This window comes from Vombatus ursinus, unplaced genomic scaffold (genome assembly GCF_900497805.2).
Source record: "Vombatus ursinus unplaced genomic scaffold, bare-nosed wombat genome assembly UNPS02014818.1, whole genome shotgun sequence".
Taxonomy (NCBI): Eukaryota; Metazoa; Chordata; class Mammalia; order Diprotodontia; family Vombatidae; genus Vombatus; species Vombatus ursinus.
Window position 1 is genome coordinate 71,045,378 of NW_020954596.1, and position 21,889 is coordinate 71,067,266.

General features: G+C 32.8%; 1 protein-coding gene across 1 annotated transcript in view; it reads right to left on the reverse strand.

Moving 5' to 3' along the window:
• The window catches only part of EPHA5 (EPH receptor A5), a 458,275-nt gene that overhangs the window by 75,111 nt on the left and 361,275 nt on the right, over positions 1 to 21,889 (reverse strand). The window contains exon 8 of the mRNA XM_027836299.1: positions 9,813 to 9,918. Coding sequence (XP_027692100.1) covers positions 9,813 to 9,918 — 106 coding nt within the window. The remainder of the gene's footprint in view (positions 1 to 9,812; positions 9,919 to 21,889) is intronic.

Here is a 21,889-nt window from a genome sequence, read left to right on the forward strand (position 1 = left end):
ATAGATAGATAGATAGATAGATAGATAGATAGATAGATAGATAGAGATAGAGATATATAGTCTAGCAACAGGATTTGAACATGCTCAGGACAAATGTGGATTGATTTACTACATAGAAAAATGCAAGTCATTTTTGATAGAGTGTAAACCAGAATGCTGACTAAATTTTTAATCTCAGAAATGTGACAGCATGAGTCAATTTCAGAATAGTCTTTCAATCTGATCCAATACAGAATAAATGTGCTTGGGTAATTACATTTCTATAGAACTAATAGTAGCTTTTTTTTCTATGTAAAATTCAACCCAGGCTTAATTTTATTTGTGCTCCTATGCATGCATGAAAGTGTACAGTAATGAATGAATGAATGAATGAATATATGTGTGTACACATATACATATGTATATATGATTCATTTTATAATTTTATGTCCTTTATTTTATGCATTTAAATAGTATTCTGATAATATTAGGCTATTGTTGCTATTATTATAACTATTATTAGTATTATAATTATTATGTAAAACACAAAAGACTTAGACTTCTAAAGGTGCCTATGACAGAAAACAGTTGAAAAGAACATGAGCTCTAATATTTTCCCTCAATATTTCAAATAAAGTTTACATTTACATAGGTATGTTAGTCATAGGTCTAATTCCAGAACCTCAGTTACACTCATGAAAACACATTTTCCTCTCCTACGATCTTTTGTGAAGTTTGCTTTTTAGTCCCGCTTGATGCATTTGTATAAACATCTGAGGCCATGGTTTTATTACTGATTCTTTGATTTTTTTTTTCTCCTGGAACATTTGACTATCTAAATAATTATTCTTATTTCTACATTGTAGCTGTTCTTTATGGCAGCTAAACTGTGGTATATAGATAAGTTTTCTCCTTTATTTTTTAGTTTAAAGTCCTTTTGATTCAGCATGCAAAGAAGAATATTTCACATTAACTTAAATGTGGGGGAATTAATTAGAGCTATTAAAAAGTAGGAAAAGCTGCCTCAATATGTAATGTATTATCCTTGATTGGAGGTTTTCAGTCAAAAATTGGATAACAACCTGTCAGCTGTGTTTTAGAAGGTGTTCTTGTCAAGGTAAGGCTACTGTCATAACCTAGGTGAGAGAAACTAAGAAATAAGCTAGATGAGAGGACAGAAGGGACAGAAATAAAACATTATGGAATTGTGACTAATAAGCTATAGCAAGTAATCAGATGGCTACAACAGTGTGAAGGGACTAGATTCCACCTTCAGAATTCCTTGTATAGGAAAAATATTTATATGAGATTAAAGATGCTTCAATTTTTTAACCTTTCATTTTGTGCCCTTTTGAGTATATTAATTCAAATTTTAGATTGGCCTGACACTATTCTTATACAAAATTCAATATGAAGAAATAGAAAATACACAAGTCACAAAGTAAAAGTGTACACAAACCAAGGAAACTCAATTGACAATGCTAATTAGCATTTTTTGGAAAATAAGTATAAGCAGAGAGAAGCAGGCAAAGTGTGTCATCAAAAATGTTCACAGAACAATACATTGTTTTCTTATTTTCTTCTTATTCATTTGTGCTTGTTTTTAACTGTATTAGAGTAAATAAATACATGAGTACATAAAAATGATGGAGAAAAAATTATTGAATGGTTCCCTGAACAAAAAAAAATCCAATTTCTTATATCAATATGGCAGGAAAATAATCCAAAATTAGGATGTCATAAGGAATTTCTCAGTGTTGTTACTGATGAGGGGAAAACTATTACAATATGTCAGAGAAATGAAGATGTTTAAATTATATTCATCTAATAGTAATTAACTATTTTTGTTGAAAATATGCCAGTTATTTCATAACCTCATGAAAATGCAGCTTAAACATTATTGAAATTACTGAATGTGCATTTCCAAATAGCACTATATCTTATAGTTTAATTCCAGTGGTCTGATTCCTTGAAAGCAAAAATGACTACAGCATCTCACTATCAAATATTTTATGATGTTAGTTAATTTTTTTGTTTCTGGAAATAATTTAATCACTGCATAGTAATTCATCACTATATTATTCTTAAGTGTCTTTAAAAGAGATTTCAAATGATTTCTCAAGTTTCACACCAAAAAATGTTTAAGACATCATATTAAGGGTTGATTTATTTTCATTGTTTTCATATTATGTAGCATATTATACTGTGAATACCTTTAAATATTAACAAATTATATTCTCTTGGGTCTCAAAATGGCCATAAATTTTCAGTGAATGTCAAGAAGAAATATCTACAATAAGAAACTCCAATATTCCAATCCATTTGTGACCTCAATGAAGAAGTATTCTCCCCAAAATGCAGATCATCACTGATCCATCCCTGCCAATCCTGTGGTACTCTAGTCCATCATGACCTCTCACAAATTAACCACAAGGGGGTCCACTCATTTGATGAGCAACATTTCTTAAGTTGCCTTCTCATTGCACTGATAGGCATGGAATCGATTCTTCAATTGCTCATTCTTCTCACTATATAAATAGCCTATCCCTTTTTCGATTTTGCTTAGTCTCAGGTCCCAGTGTTACTACTATGCCATGTCCACACCATGTTCCAGGAGCTCCAGTCTCTAACTCCGCTCAGAACTAAAGGTTCCATCCCTATGATGTTGGGTGCAGAGTAGTGAACTTAGTCTAATATTGCCTAGTACTACGCCATCACAACATTTCCCTCCCTCCCTTCCTTCCTTCTTTCCTTCTTTCCTTCCTTCCTTCTTTCCTTCCTTTCTTCCTTCCTTCTTTCCTCCCTCCTTCTCTCTCTGTCTGTGTCTCTGTCTCTCTCTCTCTTTCTCCCTTTCTTTCTCCCTTTCTCCTTCCTAACTCCCCAACCCCTCAGTGGGTTGGAGGAAGTAGGAGAGAGAAAAATAATAACAACATCAAATCTTGATTTATACATATATACATACATACATGTATATATATGCATATATGTTGGTGTATATAGATATGTGTATGTACAAAGAATATAAGTGCCCTGAGGTAAGGCAGTATATCCTTATCTGTATTTGTATTCTCAGGGTTTAGCATAGTGCCAGGTATATAGCAAGTATTTAATAAATGTTTTCTTAATCTCATTTATTTATTTATATGTATGTGTGTGTGTGTGTGTGTGTGTGTATTTCATTTTGGGGGGATGGGAAGGGTATATCATACATTTTTTATATCATTTACACAACTTATCTGTAATCTAGAATTTACTGTAACAGGTTAATGCTTATGTTTTACCCTTCCTTTATCCTTTGTGTTACCTTCAGTTTTAATTCTTTAAATTGTAGTGTTGTTTAATTTACAATCCTATAATATTACTAGACAAACAACACTGTTAAATGGATAAGCCTCTGTTTCAAAAAATCTTGGAGTCATAAAAAGATATTTTTAATGCCATTTCTCATGTGCAATTGAGACCCTTCTTCTCCTCTAACAATGGGCCTAACTCATTGTCTATTTTCAATGACCATCCAATGTTGCTTTAGAAGTTGTCCATCAAAATGTTTATCAAAATCTGTATAGTAGGAATTCTTTATTCACTTTTCCCCCCTTATATAGATTGCCACACCAAACTTTTAAAAGAGGTTATAAATGTCATTTGGAGGTCCTGCAATATCCTAGGTCAATTTAGCATAGTGTTATCCATAAAGAAGAAGAGCTAGAGGACTTTACTATTTATAGGGAATCCCTCTTCCATTTGGACTCTGCACTGGGCCTTCTCCACAACAGTGGCAGCACCTTTAATAAGCATAGGACTTTTTTATTTTATTTTCACTTGATATTAAAAGTCAGTTGGTCATCAAACAGAATAAATTCTACAATTATATTTTCAAGATATATTGCATGATATTTAATATAGGCACAGGAGACACACTGATGAAAAAGTGTGTCATGCTCAGGGTCACACAACTAATATGTGTCAGACATAAAAGCAGATGGAATTTGGATGTTTGTTCTGAAGTTCCTGTTTTATCAAAGTATAATGAATGTATCCTTTTTGAAAGTACCCTGGAGATTGAGGGGAAGAAAGTCTATACTAAAGTTTCAAATAATAGATAGAATATTGGATGTGACATATGGAAATTCCAAGTTGAAATCCACCTCCAGTATTGAATAACTGCTTGTCAATAGCCACATCTCAATCTTTTTGAGTCTCATATCATATGTAAACTATCACTTCAAAAGATAACTAAGGATATTAATCTATTACTAATAGATGCCAAAAAGAAAGAGTAACACTTATATAATGGATAATCATTACTGTTAATAATCTATCTGAATGTAAAATGCAAAAGACTAATTAAATCTGTTTCCAACTTTAAGCTATCCAATACTTAACATGTTTTTTATTGATCAATTGCTATCAAATTTCAGACTTTCTAGCATCATGGCATAAACTTAACCAAATTATCCATTCTAGGTTACATTTTCACTTCATTTGGAATCAGAAGTCCTGAATAAAATCTCAGCTCTGCTATTTAGTTGGCTTTGTAACTGCCCTTAATTGGGTAGCAGTTCCGTTATTTGGAATCTAACCTGCATCTCCAGCCAAGCCTGGAGTATTTTGCGTAAATAGTGGAGAAAATGCTGGCACAACCATACTGTGTTATGATAAAATGAAGGATCTAGTATAGATAAGCACTGAGGTTACTTTTTAATTGTAAAATTCTATGATCAATTTCCAACTCAGGCATAAAAAGACAGCTCTAACCTAGCAACACTAACTATCCAATGAATATAAAACTCCTTATAACTGACAAATACTACAGCTTTGTTTGCTTCAATATTTATAAGCTTAATTATGTACAAGTATCTCTCTCTCTCTCTCTCTCTCTCTCTCTCTCTCTCTCTCGATATTACTAATGTAAATCTAAATTTCCAGAATAAAGTTGTTCAAGATTGATGGCTGAGCTTGATTAATTTGAAATGTTTCTTTTTTGAGAGAAACCTATACCCTACTCACATAGACATAAGAAAAGGCCTGGGGCTTTGTTGCCAGGTTAGTCTATATATTGACCTTGGGTAAAGGAAAAGGGTGTGGGTATTCAGTGAGTACAGAGATTAATTTTTTCTCTGTGTTTTCTTGCCTCATTTTTATTTTTGTTGCTTAATAACATGGTTTTCTGGGGTTATTCCTTTAAATATTTCACAAAATTCTTTGAGTTTGTAACTTTGCCAATTTTGAGAGAGTTTCTGCATGAATTTTCAAATGTCCAAAGAGCCAAGTGCTGCAAAAAGCCATGAATAAATGAATGAAGTGAGGCAAAGGAAAATGAGGGAGAAACATCAGATAAAAATTCTGAATGGAGAAATATATTAGATTTTAAAATTAAGAAGCTCTATTCTGTGTCTATTGAAAAAATAATAATATAGAGAAATCACCATGGGGGAAAAATCTTTCTCCATTAGCAAGAGGGAGATAGGCTATCATTTTAATTTTTAATTTTTGTGGTCTATGGATCTCAGTGTCAGTGACTTCTGTGCCATGGGATTTGTGCATCAGCAGTGAAGGCCATGTTTCCTGATAGTGTATTTATATAGAGAAAACACTAAATAATAATGCAAAGTAGAGGAAGGTGCAGGGTTATTGCCTGAAGATTATGCTCCTATTTTGCAAATGTCCCCTTAGAATTCTGAACCATGCATTAAAACATGAATGATAAAATGTAAACCTCATGTCACATTACTGCTGATAAAAGTATAAGCCCTTGATCTTTTCTTACTTAAGGTGCATGGTGTCATCAACAGTAAAGTCTGAAGCTGAGCACTGGGGCTTAAGTATTTTGTGAGAATAATTTGGACAGAGCTATTTGTAAAAATTATACCTGGGAACAAACTAACTTTATTTCTCCCCAGGTATTTATATTTACAAAAGCTTATATTATTTTGTAAGATGTTATTCTCATGTAAAGGCAAATATATTTAAGCAGTAAAAGAAAATAGAAAAAAAAAACCTTACAGTACCACAAACTCAGCTCTGATGTAGGACTGACCACTATCTCCATATTTGTCTCTGCTTTTGTAATGTCTTTTGTACATCCTACACCACATGCATGCATGTGCACACTCATGCATGCACACACTCATTACCTTATTGAAGGTCATGTACTATTATGCTGTTTACCTGTTTCTGACAGGAATGAAAATTTTCTTGTTCTTTTGCAATGGAAATAGCTAGGGAACCAAAGGTGGCCCCCTTGATAAAAGTCCTTATTAACTGTTAAAGGAAAGTAAATCTTTATCTTACATAGTAAACTAAACTATTCTGGGTCACAGAGAATTAAATACCACCTAAAATCCAGGCACTAAGATAAACATAAGGACAGCTGGGGGCACAGTGGATAAAGTGCTGGGCCTAAAGCTGGGAAAACTCATCTTCCTGAGTTCAAGTCCAGCCTCAGACACTTATTAGCTGTGTGACTCTGGGCAAGTCACTTAACCCTGTTTGCGTCAGTTTCCTCATCTGTAAAATGAGCTGGTGATGGAAATGTCAAACCATTCCAATATCTTTGCAAAGAAACCCTCAAATGAGAAGAATTGGACACCGCTGAGTAACAACAAAGGCAAAGAGATAGATAGATAGCTGTGCAGTAGGCAAAGTTTGTTTTAATTTTTTTAAATTATCTTAGGGAAACTATTATTTCATTTAACATTTCTTACTCTTTTCTTCCCAGGAAAATGGTGACCTTAAGTTATCCAATTTGACCCTGTGACAATTCACATAGTCTGCTCTCCTGTAAATATCACTGGGCTTTCTAATATCTTTTTTAATTTTCTTTCTAATGTATTCTGAATAAAATTTACCTGATCTCTTTCAAGTTCTCTTTGGGCCTGGCTAGATAACAGGTGCTAATTCAATAAGCTAATTTATACTGTTAATAGACAACAATAGCTGAAGGTGTTTATTCCCATGTGAATTTTAACAATAACCATTCACATCTGTATTGTAATTTGGGGATTGGAGAGTATTTTCCTTACAGCAGTCCTATGAGGCTGAGGTAAGCAGTATAAGTATTATCCCTATATTGTGTGTAAGGAGATTGAAGTTCAGAGAGATTTAGGAATTTGCTCAGTAACACATCTATCTAGTAACATATCTATCTAGCACAACCGAGTCACAAACCAAGATTCTGAGTCCTGTAGCCTTTTCAATACATCTTGTTATCTCAAAGATGAATCAAAACACATGAATAAGGGAATACATTTACATGGGAAGAGAAGAGGAAGAGCAGCAGAGTCATTTAAAACTACATCTTCATCTGGAGTATAATCATTTGGGGAAAGAGGTCAGGGGAGATAGAGAGAAAGTACTGAGAATAATCCCACTGGGACACAATTAAAGGTGGTTCACAAGACAGTTTTCTCCCCAGAATTGTGGCCATTGCTCCAAGAGGAATTGAGGGAGAATGCCCTGGAATCTGAGGGTGCCAGCCAGTGAAGGCATTTGTAACACAAAAATCTGGAGTTCTCAGTGGCAAGGCATCAGCAAAGTCAGCACACAGATGAAATGTGGTCAAAACAGAGACTTTTTACTATATGCTTTGAAGGGAAATGAAGAGGTCTATTAAATCATACCACAAACATAATACTTTTTAGCTAAAATTGAACAGGTGCAAGAGGGAGAGCCATTTCCTTAAATGACCAAAAAAGGGGAAAAAAAGGTTAAGGTATTTTTCTCAAATAAAAAAATAAGGTAAATTAAAAAAACTCAAATAAAAAATTAAGCTAAATAAAAAAAAACTAGTTCAGACAAATGAATGTGAAGAGTTTCATTTACCAAATGGGAACAATAATTTCTTTTTATTCTGTCTTTAAAAAACAAATCCTCCGATGAGGTAGGGACAAAACTAGGAATTGGGTGAGCCTGAATTCTGTTTCTACGTCCTTTAATCTACTTAAAGTGGATTTTTTTCATTTAAAATCTATTCTCACATTAATTTTTTTTCTCTATCTATATTTTCCCTTGCCTAAGGTGCTATGGTTTCAGAATATTATTTATTTTCTTGGTTGATGATTTGCAGAGATTTTGCTCAGAAAATGAAGGACTATGCAACAGAAGGAGAAACTTGGTCCTGTGATTAGGTAATAATTGTTGCAAGGATCAATAATGACTCCTTGGTAGGGGGGATAGGACACAGATTATCACTTTTCTTTAATTTAACAACTTCAGTCTTTAAATCACTTAAAGGCTGGATGATGGAAGGCATCAAAGGAGATTGTTCTTATTAAACCTACAAAAACAAAATACTTCCTAACAGTGAGAAAGGCTATTTCTGTAATGTTTTATGCCTGCTTTTGTTAAAACTAACTGCTTTCTAATAGCATGTGTTTGGGGAGGAAAGAAAGGAATAAAGCATGTGCTTCTGAAAATCTGGTGAATGAAAATTCTTAAGCTTAAGTACAAAGTACATTTTGTGAATTAAATAGAAATAAAATGTTTCTTCCCAATGCAATTTAAATATGCAGTAATTAATCTATGCTGTCTATAAGATTCAATATATTGAAAATTTGAAATTCCATATATTTCTATGTTTCATTGAGGACAAACTGTCAAAAATAAATGAGTAGCACAGGAAAAATCCATGTTTATATTGATCCCCTCATAGGATGTTTTTGGCTACCTAATAATTTTTTACAAGTTTAATTTTTTTCCATACAGATAAGCTCTTCTAAAGGCTGTATTCTCAAACTCTTTTCAAATGGATTGCTTGTATGATAAAGGCATGGATGATTGTCAATAGGAATGCAAAATTACTACATGTGTATATGGTTGGGAAAGGAGCATAGTTGGATATATTTATCACATTTTTGATCAGAGCTGCAAAGAACCTTATGGCTCATCTATTACAACCCTCTTGCTTTACAGGTCAGGAAACTGATACTTAGAAATGTTATTTGCCCAAGGTTGTACAGGTAACTGATTCAAGAAGATTCTTTGACTCCATATTCAACACTCTATTAATACCACACTATCCAATTTACTAATGGGAAATGAATTCTATGCTAACCCTATGCAGTACCTTAGTTGAGGCTAAAAATCATTTGGTTATAAATTCAGGATGAATTTTATATATTATGGTATCAAATATGTTCCTACATGTTGCCCTGTAATTTGGAATGATAACAAATACATATTAGAAGCTTTTAGTGGAGGGCATATTTTTTAAATAAAAACAAAATTTCAATAGATGTAAATATGAAGTCAGACTTACATAAAATCACTGCACCTCAATGATGATAGTGATAAGTTAAATTCTTTGTGAGCTGAAGTAAATTTAGTCATGAAAACCATCTGCTACCCAATTGTTCTCTATTTTGTCAGTCAACTTCAAGGAGTGGACTGCTAGTTATGTTATAATGATTGTTTATCTCTCCTCTTCCTGTTAAGACACTAGGAGCAGCCTTGAACAGTCCCCAGTCCAGTGGAGCACCCCATTTACTGTGAACTATTCATTAAGACACACTTCTAAAACCCAAAAACTCATCTTGATCTTTTTCTCTCAATAGTAGAAATCACATTTGGTTATGTTGAATACATTAAGGCCAAAAGGACAACCTGAAGCAAGTGCAATATTTTCTGGATATAGAACACTTAGATTAACAATTTGTGTGATTGAAAAATAGATGTGCATGGTCAAAGTAAGATCTGGAAAATCCATATGATGAAGTCTGCCATTTTTATACCATTTACATGATTTGTGCCAGGTTGCACTTATCAGAAAAAATAGATCAGATCACAGTTAAGAAAAGATGATCTGCAAATGTCAGGATCATAGATTTCTCACTTACCTTCCACTGAGGAGGAATCCAATAACCACAGCCAGCAAAATGACTCCCACTGTAACAGATACAGCAATTATAGGAATCTGGCTTTGATCACTAGAGGCTGCTACTGCTGAAAGAGAAACAGTGAATGAAGATTGTAATTAAGATGATAGTTAATATCATAATGAACATTGTTTAAAAAGTTGTAATAATAGTACAGTAGACATTTAAAGGATATTAAGGATTTTAAGGCACTTTGCATAAACTCACAACAACCCTGTTAGGTAACAGATTCTATTGTATATATTTTATAGATGAGAAAAACTGAGACTATATTCATATCTTAATAATTTTTAGTAAAACAGACTTGTACTTGTAAGAATTCTGTTTTCTCTAGCACCTCTTCTAAAAACTCAGAACTTGAAAATAATTGAAACTGGTTATCTTTTGGGAAAATATTTTGCCTTGCAAATGAAATTCAGATAAACCTACAAAGCATCACTAAGTCATTTGCTATGTTACATATATTATCTCTATCCCAAACAAGTGGCTATTCAATATATACTATTTACCAAAATGTATCTAATTTGCTATCTTAAAAGTTAACTATTTTAGGATATAAAATTACACAAAATTGTGAGGCCTATATTCAAGTATTTCATAATCTAAATGGGAGAGATTGTTTAAGTAACTTTTAAACAATATAAGTAAGTAATATCCTAACATGAGAAACAATCTCCTAAAACAAACCCCCCAGCCCAAAAAAAGTCAGTATGCTTATTGTTCAAGTACAAAATTCTATGATAGCTATTTTGATAATAAAGAAAAAAAAACTCTGAAATCCAACCCAGGTATAATGTGTGAATGTACTTGAGATTTATATCCTCCTAAATAATAAAACTATAGACATACCTACAGCATTAAATATATCTAAAGACACTTAGAGAGTGCAAGGAAAACTGTAGAAAACATTATTTACATTAGAATCACAATATATTTCTGGAGGATCAAACAAGATATAAGTAACTTAAGATTAAGGTAATCTGACCAGGCAAGGCATTATCAGGTGAAGGGTGTGGGGCTGGGATACATTTCTTTCAGAAAATGGAATCCAAGCTGAATATTGAGGGAACCAAGAAAAACTAAAAGGTAGCAATGAATGGTTAGAATATTCCAGGTATATAGGAACTGTCAATGCAAGGGCATGGAGATGGAATGCTCAGTGTTGCATTTGAGGAATAGCAAGTGGGCCAGTATGTGTAGACTGCCACATGCACTGAGTAAAGTAAAGTATAAAAAGGCTGGAAAGGTATCACAAGTTTATAAAAAGCTTTTAATGTCAACTAGAGGAGTTGAAGAACAATCTTCCATAAGAGGACGGGGGTAGGAGTGAACAGGGAGTTGAAATCTAAGATAAGTTAAGAGAGTGTAACAAAATATCCAACTGCCCTCAATAAGTAATAGTCATCAAACGTATACAAATTGTGATATAGAAATGTAAATAACATACTATCCTAAAAGTAATAATTGTATCACAAGGGTGTAAATTTTATATGTGTATGAATACATCAGTATTTACACGCATATGCATATACACACTTATATAAATATGCAAATGTATATAAATACATCTAATAATTCAATAATCATTCTGGTATCCTCTATGTGCAAAGTGCTGGACGCAACATTCAGAGATGTGAAAAATATGACAAAGCTATGATACCTGCTCTTTAGGATTTTAGAACTTAGTTGGGACATGATGATGACAACAGCAATAGCTAACATTTTTATGTCATTTTAAGTTTTCAAATTATTTTACACATACTATGTTATTTGACAAAACAAAACAAATTCAAACAGGTGAAGCAGATAGATAGAAATTCAAGGCAATCTACATTGATTACTACCACAAGTAGCACAAAAAATAGATGCAAGGGGGGGACAAAAAATAACATATCAGTTTGGATGTCAAAAATACAATGTACTCATAGTTTCAGAGGTATTATTTGCTTTCATAGTGACTGAGAAAAATGATATTATTCATCATGGAAAATGATTTTTTAAGTCCCAAATTCTTTCCAAGAAGGTAAATAATGAAATTGACACAGTTTGCATTACTTAAAATACTCAAATCTATTACCTACATTAGATACTTGGGCACATATATCTGAAAGATAGTATTTTGAATGATCAAGAAATTAAAGCAATGTTAAAATATACAGCCACACTTTTGTTGGTAGATTGTAATCTGTTGGTGAAGATCTGACAAGACAGGAAGGGCAAAAGTTATCTAATAAATCCTACTTCTGCAGGTTTGCTAACATAATTGATGGCATTATTGATGATGCCAGGGGCACACACTAGAATAAATGAGGCAAGATCATGCTAACATCTTTCCTACAAGAAACAACACACATATAAATCAGTGTTTGTTGTATGAAAAAGACAAGGTGCTAGTTGAGAATGAAATGTTACTAAGTGTCTAAAACAATGATACAAGTAAAATGAAATTCAGAAAATAATTTAAAAGATACTTTACATTTGTCATCAGTGCTGTTCTAATTAGATGTTTATTCTACATGTGAACCATTTGTAATGGATGATATAGAGAAATTTGCACAAATTCTTCATTTTTCAGTCCAAAGCATTCATTGTGAAATAATCTCAATGTTTATTAACAAGGTTTTGAAAACTAAATTAGATTTTTGAAATTTAATTCTTCCCCTTCTACTCCAAGTTTAAGTTTGACTATATTTATCATGTGCTATGATTTACACTATAATAACTTGGGAGAACTTTTTTACAGTTAGAGTGGTTTTCTCACATACTTTCAAGTCCTGAAAAATGAATGAGTTGACAGTATAAATCATCTCTGTTTTTTTCCCCAAAACAAAACAAAACAAAACAAAACAAAACATAGTTATTGAAACCTCTACTACATGCAAGACATTGACACCTATAATATTGGAGTAGGGAAAAGGGTGCTACTTGAGGTCCAAGGAGGTAGGTCATTACTGACAGGACAGTAAGGGAAGCACTTATGGAGTGAATAACATTTGAATTAGGGATTGGTAGCCTTCTTTGTTTCACAGACCCCTTTAACATTTGAGGGAAGCTTATGAACTCCTGTCTTCAATGGCAAAATATAAGCTCATTGAGAATATGATTTTCTTCATTTTTTATCTTTGTATTTTTCATAATTTTAATTATTTCATTTTAATATTTCTATTTAAGGGTCTTATTTTTATATATCATAAATTTATAGATTATCTCCACTTTGAAAATGGTCTCTTTTAACATAATAAAATAGTTAAGTAAAACCATATAATATAATGACATTTTCTGAAAGCATTCAACATTCCACATCTATATCACCCTCTTAGCTCTTTTTTTTTAACAACAAAGAGAAACCTGTTTTCTCACCTTCTCTCCCCAACTCATTGGGGGGAAATAAAAAAATTAAAATCTCCTATAAGAAATGTGTATAATAAGGAAAACAAATTCCTTCTAAAACATAAATTCATCACCTATGTGTCAGGGATAATATTTGTTGGAGAGGGGTTTATTTCATCATCATTCTTGTTTGTTTTTATTTTTAAATTATCAAATAAAACAAGCATTTCCATAACACAGTAGAGGAAAAACAAAATGATTTTACATGAAACTACAAATCGACTATGCACAACTTGCTATTCCTTTCAAATATACAAAAATTATCATGTAATTTTTTGCCCTTTTTTCTTCCTCCCTCTAGCCTAGAAATGGCTACCAATTGACACAAATAGATCTCTCTCTCTCTCTCTGACTCTCTCCCCCTGTGTGTATGTATATGTACATGTGTGTCTTTATACACACATGTACATATACACACATACACATATATACACACACATACACACATATATATATATACACATATATATATATAAATTTTATATGTTTATTTATCAGTTCTTTCTCTGAATGCAGGTAACATCTTGTTCAAATGTCCTTTATAGTTAATTTGGGTATTTATCATAGACAAAATAACTTATTCATTAAAAGTCATCATTAAAACAATATTGCTGTTAATATGTACAAGATTCTCTTGGTTCTGTTCATTTCACTCTTTATTATTTCATGCAAGCCTTTCCATGTTTTTTTTCTAAAATTATTGAGCTCTTATAGTATAGTAGGATTCCGTCACAATCATATATCACAACTTGTTCAATCCTTCTCCAATTGATGGACATCCCTACAGTTTTCAGTTTTTTGCCACCACAAAGAGAGCTGTTATAAACATTCTACAACTTATGGGTTCTTTTTCTTTTTTCCCTAATCATCTTTGGAAATAGATGAAGTAATGGTATTGCTGGGTCAAAGGGTATAGGTAGCTTCATAAGTCTTTGGACAAAATTCCATTTTGCTCTCCAAAATATTTGGATCATTTCACAATTCCAATAACAATAAATTAGGGTCTCAATTTTTCCACATCCTTCCCAACATTTGCCACTTTTTCCTTCTATCATTTTAGGCAATCAGGTAGGTGTAAAATGGTATCTCAAGGTTTTGTTATAACAATTCCTCAAGAATTCCACTAGGTTTTCATGTTTCTTCTCCATTACTATAGTAATCATATATATTTACCTCTCTATGTCAGCAACTTCTGAGTAGTTTCTTAAATATGTATATATATACATACATAATACATGCATATGTATATACATATATAATTTATTTAACTGTTTCCCAATTCCATGTTAAAAATATCATTAAAAAATTCCAAATTTTCTGCCTCCCTTCAGTTCTTCCCCCATCCTTGAGAAGGCAAGAATATTGCTCTCAATTATATAAGTGAAGTCATGTCAAACACTTTTCCATATTAGCCATGTTACAAAAGAAAATGTAAACAAACCAAAACAACAAAAATGAAGAAACTGAAAAGAAGTATGTTTCAATCTGCATTCAGGGTCCATCAGTTCTGTGGAGGTAGATGTAATTTCTTTTTATCATAAATTTTTTGGAATTGTCTTGATTACAGTAGCTAAGTTTTTGACAGATGATCATCCCTACAACATTTATGGTGTATATTATTCTGTTTACTTAAATTTGTGTGGGTTCAAGTAAATGTTCTCAAGCTGGTCTTCATTTCTTATAGCACAACAGTGTTCTGTCACACTCATATACCCGAAGTTGTTCAAACATTCCCCTATTGATAGGCATCTCCTCATATATATCCCCCAAATATTTGCCACCATAAAAAGAGCTGCTACAAACTTTTTGAACAAATAGTTTCTTTTCCTTTTTCTTTGAACTTTTTGGGATACAGATTTCATAGTGGTATTGCTGGGTCAAAGGGTATATACAATTTTATAGCCCTTTAGTCTTAGCTCCAAATTATTCTCTTTAATGGTTAGACTAGTTTACAACTCCAAAAACAATGCATTGATGTCCTAATTTTCCTACATCCCCTTAAGCATTTTCATTTTTCCTTTCTGTCATTTTAGTCAGTCTGCTAGGTGTGAGGTGGTATCTCAGAGTTTGGATATATCATGTTTTAATTAATATTTGTTAAATCAGTATTGATTAAGAGCAAGTTTTCATGTAACCATTGATAGCTATGATTTCTTCTTCTCAAAACTGGTTGTTCATACCTTTGACCATTTATTTTCATTAATTCCCTTGATATTTTTTCTTTTTACTTTTTGTTCTTCCAAATGAATTTTGTTATTTTTTTACCTTTATAAAATAATTATTTGATAGTTTGATTGGTATGACACTAAATAAGTAAATTAGCTTAGGTAGAAATGTCTTTTTTATTATATTGATGCAGCCTACCCATGATCAATTAATACTTTTTCAATTGTTTAGATATGCTCTATTTTTTTTCAACTGTTGCATAATTATGTTCATATAATGCCTGGGTTTATCTTAGCAGGGAGACTCTCAAGCATTTTATATTATCTGTATGTATGTGTGTGTGTGTATGTGTGTGTGTATGTGTGTGTATGTATTGGTTTTTTTTGAAACAATTTTGATGTGTATTAGGCTCAAGCACTACCTGCCCTCTCAACATTTTCCTCTTCATTGCCCTGAATCATGATGCAGAAGAGGGTATAGGTGATAGAATTGCTAAACAGCATCTGGTTCTGCACCTAGTGCTAGCACAGGGGTACCCTGTAATCTTTTTCTGACTGGTTGCCAGGCCCCCTTACCATCTCTGACTTGAAAGTTCCTGAAGTTGCTGATGTTTCTGTAATCACCACTTAATCCCACAACTGGTGGTTCAACCGCATGTGCTCTGGGCAATCCTCCTCCTCCATGTCACAGATCTATCTTTATAGCCTCCTGTGTTGTCTTGGGGTGAAAAAAGCCTCTTTCTGGCCTTTTGTTATATCTGCCTCTCCAAAATTCTATTGATCTGTTATTTTAAAGTTGTTTGGAGGAGAATGTTGGAAGAGTTCAGTTAAGTACTTCTTTATTCTTCCATCTTGCCTCCCATTAACCTTTTAATTGAAAACACAGGGATAGAAAATACTGGCTCATCCATCCATCCATCCTTCCACTAAAAATTTAAGTGCCTGCCCCCATGTAAGGAACTATATTAGGCACTGAAGGATTCCCAAAGATCAATGTGAATTATCTCTTCCCTTAAAGAGATTACAATCTTTGTTGAAGATTGAATGAATGTAATGAGAATGTTTTCTGTAACAAATAGAATTCTGATAATATGAAATTACTTTTTTATATAAGCTAATTTTATTCTACTTATAAATGATAATGACTACTATAATAAAATACATTAGATATGAAATGCTTCTTACATTACCATTTGAATTATTACTCTTTTATGACATTACTATCTCAACTTCTCACATACTTCCACAGAATTTCTTAACATATTATTTGCATTAAAATTCTCTAGATGGGAAAAAAGAATATGCTTTAAAATAAATTTATGCATATTTAAAAGATATAGTCTGACTTTAGGGAATTTAAACACATAAATAGTCCTAACATACATTTTTTCAGACTATCAGCAGATTGTGAATCAACCACTCAAAAAACAAGTACTTATATGTACTATGAAGAAGTCACGAAGGTAAATTCTTTGATGCTTGCAGAAGAGATTCTTTCCCTACCCTAAAAGGAACTGAAAATATCATTGGGAAACAAGACAGAAAATATGAGAAAAATTAAATAACAAGATCACGTCCAATATGCAAGAGTATACAAGGAAATGTGATTAATTTCCAGAATGTTATTCCGTTAAAGCAGAGCAAGTGATACAATCTTAACTTGCCTTAATTATATTATTCTTTAGAAAATGGAAGAACAGAAAAAGGGAACTCCTATTCTGTACTTAATCCTGACCCATAAGGAAAATTTGGGCACTGAAATAAAGATGACAAAAATATCAGATGGAAATGACCTCTACATCCTATGGTTTATGAGAGAATAGGAAGGGAAAGTTGAGTATAGTATGATTTTTGGCAAAACTGATTTCAAAGGATATATATATATATGTAGATATAAGGATATATATATATACATATATATATGTACATATACATACATACATATATATATATATATATACAGAGAGAGAGAGAGAGAAAGAGAGAGAGAGAGAGAGAGAGAGAGAAGAAATAGGATTATTCCAGGTTCAAAATTTCAGGCTAAGAATCACAGGATCACAGATTTAGAGGTAGAAGGAATCTTGGTGATATCTAATGCAATCCCTTAATTTTACAGATAAAGAAAGGGGCCCAGGGAGGGCAAATGAATACCATAAGGTCACACTGGTAGAGGCCATGTCAACATTCAAATTCCAGGCATCTGACTTCAAATTGGACACAACCTCCACTTTTCAAGAATGTAATTCCCAGATCACAAACACAACCAATTCCAATAAAGAACACAAGAGGGAGAAGGCTAAAGAGACCTACGAGAATATACAGTGAGCTCTGAGATTAAATAAACTATTAAAGAGACATGGAAACCAGGGTAGGAAAATGAGCATGAATAAAAATGTTATCTTTCAGAAGAGCATCCAGAATACTTAATCTCATATCAAGTCCAAACTCTTGAGGACTGCTAAGAACAAAGAGGGCTTTTTAGATGTTGGGCCAGTAAACAAGTAAACAAACAAAGAAATAAGGAAAAGAAGTTGTGTAGTAGGGAGGTAGAAGATAACACAATAATGGATGACAGAAAAAAGAAGCCCTCCTGTTATTTTGATTCTTTTCTTCTCTACTATAATTATCTTCAGATGGGGAACTATAACAATTCTATTTCCCAGAAGGATAAAGGAAAAAAAAAGAGAAAGAAAAAAATTAAGGTGAGGAAATATATGTGAGGACCACAGATTTATAGGAATGTAGGATTTTGAGCTTATATTTACAGAAGAGATTTTGGAGATCATAAGTATGGCCTTAGTTTTTACAGAAGAAGTAACTGAAGACTCTAGAAATGACATGATTTGCTCAAGTTTTCCAAGGTCAGAACACAACTAAGAACTCAAGCCCAGGTGTTCAGATGCTAAATGCAAAGATTATCCTACTACACTATAGAGAAATGGTACGTAAATGTACATATGTATGAGAGTATATATGTGCATACACGAATGCATATATTCATACACATATACAGACCCAGTGTATATGTGTGTATATATAGCATGTGTGTATACACATTCAAAGAGTTCGTTCAAATAACCCTTATCAAAACATTATTTTCTACTTAGAAACAAGGAAAGAGAATCTAAACCATAAGGATAGGGATTAGACTGGTAATTTCACTGACACAGGGATCTTTTATATAAGGGAATTCTCTACGCATGCAGGCCATCACCTTCTCTAAAACTCATTGTCTTAAAGAGATTGCTCAAACTTTGAGAGATTATGTGACTTGCCCCAGGTCACACAGACAGCATATGTGTCAGAGGCAGGACTGAATCTCAAGTCTTGCTGGTTCTGAAGCCAGCCCTCTATCCACTCAACATTCTGCCTCTCAATGCATGCCCTCTTTTAATTAAATTTTCAACTTCAGAAATGATCTTTCTTTTCTATATCTATTGTTAGTGACAATAACTGGAGATAAACTGGTTTCTTTCCTGCCCAAGAATAAAAGTCTGTTAGCATAATGAATGATCATTTTAGTGGATTGTGATAGATGATGGGGAGTATGTTGTATAATCTAAAGGTAAATAGGAGAGAAGAGATGCAGAAAAGAGGCCAAACTGTAGGTGTAAACTATCCTCGAAAAGAAGTGAATTTTGTGGAATAGAACCTTTTATTCATATGAACTTATTTTTTTTCATTTTCAGAGTTATGCAATTCCCCTGGCCAAGAGCATCCCTAGTTCTTTTCTTGTTTCAATAAGGCTTAGCATTAAGTAACTGGTACACACTACCATGTTTTTGTTTTTCATTTTTATTGGGTTTTGTTTGGTTTTGTTGCATGGTATAGTAAAGATGAACCAGAACTTTGGCATCATGCAGATCTGGGTAAACATTTCAAATTAGATCCTTATTGGCTATATGACTTGACAGATCATTTAACCTCTTTAGGTCTCAGGTTCCTCATTTGTAAAAATGAGTTTAGAATTGATGGCCTTTGAAATCCTTTCCTGCTTATAATTTACAACCTTATATTATTGTTTTCCTTGTACTATAAAGAATATGGGTCATTTCCTTTTTTCCTTTTCCTTCTAAAAATAATAAATAATATTTTGTTTTATTTTTCAGTTGGCTATGCAAAATGAGGAGAAAATATTTGAGTTATAATAATGAAAAGGAAAGGAAAATGATATAGATATTACAGAGAATTCTGAAGTTATTTATGGTCATACATGCCAATTATATTACCTAGGTATTATTCTTTCTTTGACACCTCATTCTGCTATAAAATGCTATCTTTAAATGTACAGTTAGATTTAAAGATAAATTCAAAAAGTGTTTGTGTCTTAGCCTTTGAGAATAAGCTTTTCCAAAGCTCCTCTGCCCTCATCTCATAACCATTCATTAAGTGACAACGATGTGCTGAGTACATGCCAAATATGTGCTATGTACTGGGGATATAAAAAAAAGCAAAAGAGGGTTCTTGCTCTCAAAGAGTTAAGAGTCTAGTGGGAAACAAGGAAATGAGCACCAACGATGTGCCAGTCACTGATCTTAGTACTTTACAAATATCTCATTTGAACTTCATGGCAACCTGGTAGGAAGATGCTATTACTATTATCATTCCCAATTTGAGGAAACTGTGGCAGACACAGATTAAATAACTTTCACAGAGTCATGCAGCTAACATGTATCTGAAGTTGGATTTGAACTCATTTTCTTGACTCCAGGCCAGCACTCTATCTAGTGTGCCACCTAGCTGCTTCTAGTAAGGGAAATAACATGAAAGCAACTATATAAAACAAGATACATACAGGACAAATTGGTAATAATCAACAAGGGAACTCACTAGAATTAAAAAGTATCAAGGCTTCTTGTCTAAAGTAAGATTTTAGCTAGGACTTTGACAAAGCCAAAAGACAGAGAAGAGGAAACTGAGAATTCCAAGCATGGGATATTGCCAAGGAAAATATTTGAAATCAAGAGATGGAGTGTTTTGTGTGAGGAACAGTAACTAGGCCAATGTCACTGGATCACAGAGTGTTCCATGTAAGTGAGGTCATAAAAGGCATAATTTTGAGTGGTTGATTACCCACACAATATTTTGAGCATAGGATAACTTGTCTGGAGGTAATATACATACAAGTGGTAGGGTGCTCCTAGATGGTATACATAATTTTCACCAATACAGCCACAGATCTGTAGTCACAAATTAGTTGTGTTTTTCTGGTCATAAAGTAATCACATTTTGATATTAAGAGGCTGATCTTTCCACTAAAAATAATAACATAATAGGCATATAGATAAGAATCATTTGTCATAAAATAAAATACTTCATAAGGCAAAGAATTTCTTTTCAAGGTGAACATTTAGTCTTTAATTTGTCACTTGTGTAACTTTGGATTTTCACATATTGAGTTGTCATAGAGCAAGAGCCACCAGGCTTCAGGCCTAGAATCACACAGTTGGACTTCCTTGATGCCTTTCTTCAAGTCCATTTTCCCCCAGGTGGGTCCAGTAAAAGATTTCTTTATCAATTGAATTCTGAACCTAAACTCCTAGTAGTTTTATTTAGATTGCTCCTCATTGGCAGAGAGAACATGACAGTCACACATACACTGGACACATAGTCTCCTTAATTTTAGAATTCTACATGTCTCAAATTCTTCTTTACCCTTTTCTTAGAAAACCAGTCCTTGTAATCCACACTTAAAGTGTAAAAACTATATGTTAAAATGACAGTTCATATTAACATACAGCTATACTTTATAGATTTCAGTTATACTTTTTATAGATATTTTAGTGCTTTATAACTCAACTATTACTGTTTCTACTTTAATTTTACCTTTATATTTCTTTACGTTGATTTTACCATTAATGATAATGACCTCACATTTTTCTTTCCATTTTTCACTCTTTTGAGGCTTAACTATGAAGATTCAAAAATAAAATTCTTTCCCAACTGTGCTACCCAAAGACCTATAAGACTGTTGAAGGCAGAATTACTGCCATAATTTTCAGGCCTGCTTAGATATATGTATTATTTAAACATTCTATTGTTTTTGTTGTTATTTAGTTTTAGTTATGTCCAATTCTTTATGACTCCAATTGGGATTTTCTTGGCATAGATACTGGAATAGTTTGCCATTTTTTTCTCCAGCTCATTTTATAGATGAGGAAACTCAGAGAAACAGGGTTAAGTGACTTGCCCAGGGTCATTTAGCTAGTAAGTGTCTGAGAGTAAATTTAAACTCATGAAGATGTTACTTCCTGATTCCAAGCCCAGTGCTCTATCCACTACAGCACCTAGCTGCCTTCAGTATTCTATGTGAATCCAAAAGGACTGCAAACAGCTTTCTACAAAGAGCCTGAGAAAATAGTTTAGTTCTTAGTTCTCCCTTTAGTATCAATTAAAATTCTGACAATATGGTTTCCTTTTTCATGTGGAGTCAAAAAGAATAATATTGAACAGTATTGAAGTTTCAAAAGATGGGGAGAAGTT